The sequence below is a fragment of the Poecilia reticulata genome, linkage group LG1 (genome assembly GCF_000633615.1).
Source record: "Poecilia reticulata strain Guanapo linkage group LG1, Guppy_female_1.0+MT, whole genome shotgun sequence".
Lineage (NCBI taxonomy): Eukaryota > Metazoa > Chordata > Actinopteri > Cyprinodontiformes > Poeciliidae > Poecilia > Poecilia reticulata.
The window spans coordinates 26,832,584-26,838,998 of NC_024331.1; the positions used below are offsets into that span (position 1 = coordinate 26,832,584).

The 6,415-nt window shown below is 37.8% G+C and overlaps 1 protein-coding gene across 1 annotated transcript in view; it reads left to right on the forward strand.

Annotated features, from left to right (window-relative positions):
* Positions 1-3,708, forward strand: part of hoga1 (4-hydroxy-2-oxoglutarate aldolase 1) — a 30,896-nt gene extending 27,188 nt beyond the window's left edge. Inside the window, exons 6-7 of the mRNA XM_008418299.2 lie at positions 1,243-1,376; positions 3,459-3,708. Coding sequence (XP_008416521.1) covers positions 1,243-1,376; positions 3,459-3,608 — 284 coding nt within the window. The 3' untranslated portion in view covers positions 3,609-3,708. The remainder of the gene's footprint in view (positions 1-1,242; positions 1,377-3,458) is intronic.
* Positions 3,709-6,415: the final 2,707 nt, after the last annotated feature.

Genomic DNA, 6,415 nt, shown 5'->3' on the forward strand with positions numbered 1-6,415 from the left:
GTGTGTGTGTGTGTGTGTGTGTGTGTGTGTGTGCGTGTGTGTGTGTGTGTGTGTGTGTTGCTGCTCTGATTACCAAGTTCATCCTCATGATCATCATGTTGCAGGGGGTGTGTTGAGGTCTTATAGAAATCTTGCAGCTTTGATGGGAAATGAAAACTGCTGACACGCTGCAGCACTTAGCGGCTTCCCAGATCTGGTTTGCTGACTTGTCAGTTCAAAGCTTTTCCAAGTCTTTTTTAATTTGATCAAATCAACTTTCCTTTGAAATGTCACGTTTTTTTTTTTATTTAATTTTTTTTATTTTTTTATACAAAATCACACTAGTTTGATGTCAGCATGGCAAGTTCCAGAAATAAAAGTGTAGTTTTTGTTTTTGGGGATTTTCCAATCACTGTCATTATTGGATAGCATGAAGAAGAACAGCCTTAGTCCTGTTGTTTTCATGTGCAAATTATTTTGTTTTGAACAGGTTTGAAAATTTTTAACTTTCTTTTGTGATCAACTGGACTGTAGACAAAATATGTTTTTCTTACAGCCAGAAGTGAACAGAGTATCCAGAAATTGTACTCAAGTAATAATAACACTACTTCAATATATTTTTACTCAAATAAAAGTAAAAGTAGCCATCCAAGACATTAAATAGTATTTGGCTGAAAGTCTACTCAAGTACTGAGTAACTGATCAAATGATCAATAATTTAATATTTAAAAATTACATCATCATATGGACCAAAATATAAATTTAAGTGGAAATGTTGGTATTTTAAGGATGAAAATCCCAATAATTCATATAAGCAACAAATAACAAAATCAGGCAAAATCAGTTTTTTCCAACTCAGTTTCTTTCAATAAAAACCTTATAAAACTTTAACAAAAACTGCAGGTTTGTTTTTTATTCAGTGGGTAGAAAATCCAGAAATTTTACTCAAGTATTAGTAGAAATACGTCATAATAAAATTACTGAAGTAAAAGTAAAAAGTACAGCTTAGTAAAGTTGCAACTAGTTACTACCAAACTGCTTACAGCACATTTTTGTAAGTTTCAATTTGAAATTTAGGAAAACCGTTCAATTTAATTGAATTCTATTTAATTTAAAATATGCATTTACATTTAGAATTGCATCAAGCAAATGTGCAAAGATCACATTGTGTGTTGTGTATTGAACTCTCACTGGTACTTTTGTGTGTGTGTGTGTGTGTGTGTGTGTGTGTGTGTGTGCGTGCGTGCGTGTGTGTGCGTGTAGGTGCTGTCGGCGGCGTGTGCGCGCTGGCCAACGTTCTGGGCCAGGAGCTGTGTGAACTGGAGCGTCTGTGTCGGTCTGGGCGCTGGGAGGAAGCCAAAGTCCTGCAGCAGCGGCTCATTGAACCCAACGCAGCCGTGAGTACCATCTGCTGCGCTGCTTGAGCCGCCAGTTCAGAAAACCGGCACCCACACCTCCACAAACGGCGTCAGACTGAGCTTCATCACATTTTATCACTTTCAGGCTGAATCTATAGGGTGAAATATTCACTCCTGTCAGAACATGTGACAAAATATTTACCCCAAGAAAAGAAGAGGTTATTACAGTAAAATAACATCAACTGTAGGAATTTACAGAACCAAGACAGTAATTTTCAAGTAATCCGCGGATTATTACAGATTGCTGTATCACAACATTGCTAATGTGCATCTTCTATCATGAACAGTGGCTTCACAGGTATTTTACTGTCCATTGGACTTCCCTACATTTTTCAAACTACAACTGCAGACATCAGTCAGTTTTATTGGGATATTACGAACCAAAACAAACCGAAGTGGTGCATAATTACACATTATTTAAAAGTTGTTTTTTTAACCAAAAAAGCCAAAAAGTGTCAAATCTTTGACATTATTTAATAAACGAGGCCAAACTTGAAAACCTGTGAGAGTACACACTGCTAAAGGAAGACAAATTGAAGCTTTCTTTTGAAAAGTTTTGTTTTAAAAGTTTAAACTCTTATCAGAAAACTGTGAAAAAGTAAACATGCTTGTCTCAAAACGTTGCCTCAAATTGTCAGTTTTATTCCATGAATAAAATCCACTTCAACCAAATCTCATAAATACTGAATAAGAGTCCACTTGAGTGTAATTTGATCTCTTTATGAGTCCAGCTGTTCTGTTGGCGGATTCTTAGAGGATATTACTGATCAAACAGCATCATGAAAACTGAGGAACACAGCGGACAGATCAGGGAGAAAGATGTGGAGAAGTTTGAAGTAGAATTGGGTCATAAAGCATCAGAGCTCTGTTCAGTCCGTCCCGTTGATACCAGACAGGAAAGCACAACCTGCAATCTGCTAAAACATGACTGTTCAGGATCTCAGACAAGCAGAGCATTAATCAGAGAACCAGATAATAAAACCATTGTTACCCTGGACGAGCTGCAGGAAAAATGTGGATTTTTTAAATATTTTGTTGGTATATATTTGGGTTTCTACTATTTCTGGAAACAGCTTTTAAAAAACTAACCAACTGTTTTCAATTTATGGTAATTAACTTAATGTTTATTGCTGTCTGTAAAATGAGACATTTCAAAAACCTCCCGATTAAGTCACAATCAACGGTAGCTGCATCGTCACCTAGCAACCACATCTCATCCCAGCTCATCACCTAGCAACCACAGCGAAGCTCCAGCACGTCTGGTCAACTGGTTTTACCGCTTTAAGCGCTGTACAATGGCTGCTGGAAAAGACAAGTGTTTTGTTGTTGACTTACCATCCAGAAGTCACTCGCTGCATTTTTGTTGGTTGCGCAGGAGGCTCTACTTCTGCTTTTCAAAGAGGTACAGTTCCATAATTACGCATCTGTTTTCAGCCATTTTTGTGTGCGAGTGTAAACGTTGAGTTGGGGGCGTGGCCAGCAGCAGCTAATTTGGATTTAAAGTGACAAGACACCCTACAACAGCTCATTCTGTAAGGAACTCGAATCAGAACTGAGCAGGTTAAAATCTCATTATCTAATTACGATTTTTGTGCAAAAACTGTAATGATCAGGTTTTGCATAGACCATAGAACTTTCCTAACTTGTCCAAAGAAGCGCAAACGATCACCTTTAAGTTTAATCGCATAATTTTTATCAACTCATGCTCCGACATGATGAGCTTCACCAGTAGAAGTGAGTAAAAACAGAATGGGCTCAGTTAAAACCTGTTCTGTTTTGAGCTGTGGTGAATGTCGGATGGAGGGGTGTGCTGAGCTCTGATCAGAGATGCTCTGGGTCCGGCTGATTCGGCTGCTCAGTGTGCTTAAGGCTGCAAACAGGTTCATTAAGGAGTGATAAATGTCACGGCCCAGGCAGACTCGCTCTCCCGCCGCTTCATGAGTCTGAAGTCACACCAAATATCAGGCCTTCACATGTTTCCTTTTCGCTGCCATCGTTTCTATATGCAGTCCATATAATGATGGGGATGTATAGAAATTGACTGAAGCTCCTTGTTGCTAGGTGACCAGAAAATTGGGAGTTCCTGCCCTGAAGCAGGCGATGGAGTGGTTTGGTTACCACGGCGGCGCCTGCCGGTCTCCTCTACAGCCGCTCACAGAGGCAGAGACTCAGCTGCTGAGGCGGGACTTCTCCACCAATGGATGGCTGTGACGGGGAGGTGGGCGGAGCCTGTGTGCACGCCGTGGACGTTTCATCTATACGTGTCTGGGTGGGAATCGAAACGGCAATGAATAAAATGTGATCACACAGATGCCGTCTTTGTCCATTTTATTGGAAAAGCCTGAAATTGAACTTCTTGCTTTTACAGGGCGCTGGAGCGTACTGCACATTGTTAGGTTTTTAAACAATACTGCAGGCTTTGAACGCCTCACAGAGCTCTGATCAATACATTATAGTATCTGAAAACGGAAACCGTGCCAAAGGCTGTACACTACAAAAACACAAAATCTCACCAAATATTTTTGATTTAGTTTCCAGTGTAAATATCTTGGGACTCTTGAAATAAGACAAAATTAACTTGCTCATAATTTTTGAGCTAGAAGTATGAGCTTGATTTTAGTCAATGATTCCTTTAACTTTGAATGTACAATAGTTTAATTATAACTATTACTTTTTCAATATTAAAAATATATTGACCTAAAAGAAGCTCCTATATCTTGCTGAAAAATTACTTGAAAGTTAATTTTGTCTTATTTCAAGAGTACTAAGATAGTTATACTTTAATGTTTGGAAAATCTGGATTTTTTTTTTTTTAAATTCACTCTTTGGGTTTCCATTGTTCAGGACGGCCATCTTGTTTGACAAGCTTGTTTTACAGCCTGTATTTATTTTAACTTTGATTTCAGACCAACTGTGTGGTGGAATATTATGACCAGTCTAAGATTTTTTTTTTTTTTTTAATTACAAGAATAAAGTTATGGTATTGCAAGAACACAGTAATACGACAATAGAGTCGAAAAATAAGAGAATAAAGTCATAATTTTATGAAACTCCAACATGAAAAATAACTAATTTAAAATTAGGAAGTTTTAGAGATAATAAATAAAATATGCAGTATTTCTATTAACATATTGGCATCAAATTATCAATAGCAAGACTTTGAAGCAATTGTTTTTGTTTCATTAAACAATTTTTTTCTCATTTTAAGGCATTTTTTGGGTAAAATTGCATAATTTTTCTGCTTCAGAAAAATGATGCAATTCAGTTTTTTTTGTAATTAGTGAAAAATTATTCCTAATCCTAATCTCTATTGTACAACTCACAGGAGGTTGGATGGAAATAAAAAAAAATCACTTTGACAATATTTTCTTCTTTAGAAAAGAAATCAAGCAATAAATGAATAAATAAACTGCATTTATTATGAATAAACAGACAGTGTGCCTTTCCAGCTAAGCACATAAAAAGTCTCTAACTTTATAACTCAGGAACCAAAAGATGATTGTTACGAGAGAAAAACAGTATAAAACTTCTGGTAAAATAAGTCTGACTTCAGAAGGACGTTAGCCTCCAGGTTTCTGAGCCGAGTAACTCCAGAACCTCGTCACCTCTGATGGAAACCCAGCTCAAAGATGCACACTGTAATTTTCCACATGATGGAAAGCTATGATGGATGCTAAGTAACATCACCCCTCCATTATGTTGTAACTGCCTGCAGTTGATTGTTGGACTTTTCTCTCTTGTTGTAAGTCCAGACCTGAACAAACACTAACCAGCGATTTAGCTGGTCCATTCAACCATCATAATGTTCTATTTTAAGTTAAATAACAGGTTTTTACTAAGGTGAGCAATCTCACTGTGGCTTGGTAGACCTGATTGAACGTTCCCAGCAACTTGCTGTGTTTAACTTGAGTAAAGCTTTGCTTAATGAAGTCCTGCGTTTCCTCCCATTGCATGGAAAGAGACTCAGTCAGTACGTTATGTTCACACACAATGACAACATAAAGCAGTACAAGAAAGGAAGCAGGAAGTAGCTGAGATATGTTCATCTCAAAACTTGGTTACACCGTGATCAACAGGAGCTTGGGATATTCAAACACAGTAATCAGATTATATCATAAATTCTTTCCTACAAGGTTTCTGAAAGCCTGAATAGTCATTAGAGCTTAATAATCAATTATCATTTTATCAATTTTAACTGCATGTTTCTGTCCTTCCATTTGGGGATCTCCTGTTTCTAGAAGCACAAAAAGAGCAATAAAAAACCAAACCAAAAAAACAACAATAATAATACTAAAGATGTTTATTGGGAATAAGTAAATGTGCTGGTGTTTGCAAAATGACCTGTGTCAAAAACCTCTAAATTGTTGCACAATTTGTTACCTAGCAACCCAAAGCCCCGCCCAGCCCCTCACCTGTAACCCAACTGGAGCTCTCGCTTCATTTCAAGAGACGCTCAGTTTCCGCCGTAATGGCGGCTGGAAATGAAATGGAAAATAATTTTGTTATCGGCTGCGACACAGAGCATGCGCCCATGGATCTTCTTCCGGACACGAAGAATAGGACAGAGCTGCTTCGCTTCGCTTTATTTTTGCGCAAATTGTAGTTTGTAAGTTGTAGTTTGCGCGAATCAGTTTAAGATTCGCGGTAGTTTCTGAAAACTACCAGCAGGACAAGGCGGGATTTACCAAAAATATCTGGACTGAAGGAAGGTTCTGCTCTCATTGTTCTTCATAAATCTGCAGATGATGGCGATGTAAGTACATAATGTGTGTTTTGTGTTGTTGTTCGGCTTGAACCTGATTTGTCAGTTAGCATAAGCTAACGCTGAATGCTAGCCTCTGCTAGTCCTGCATCTCAAGTGAAGCTAACGCGTTTACTGTGGGAGTTAAAGGTCTACATTCAGAAGAGGCGGTGTTTGTTATAACACTGTTATCGTCTTTTTTGTTTTGATTTTTACATTTGAGATGGGTGTTTGTCCTTTAACCTCGCAAATATGTTTTTTAAGACGCATTTTCAGA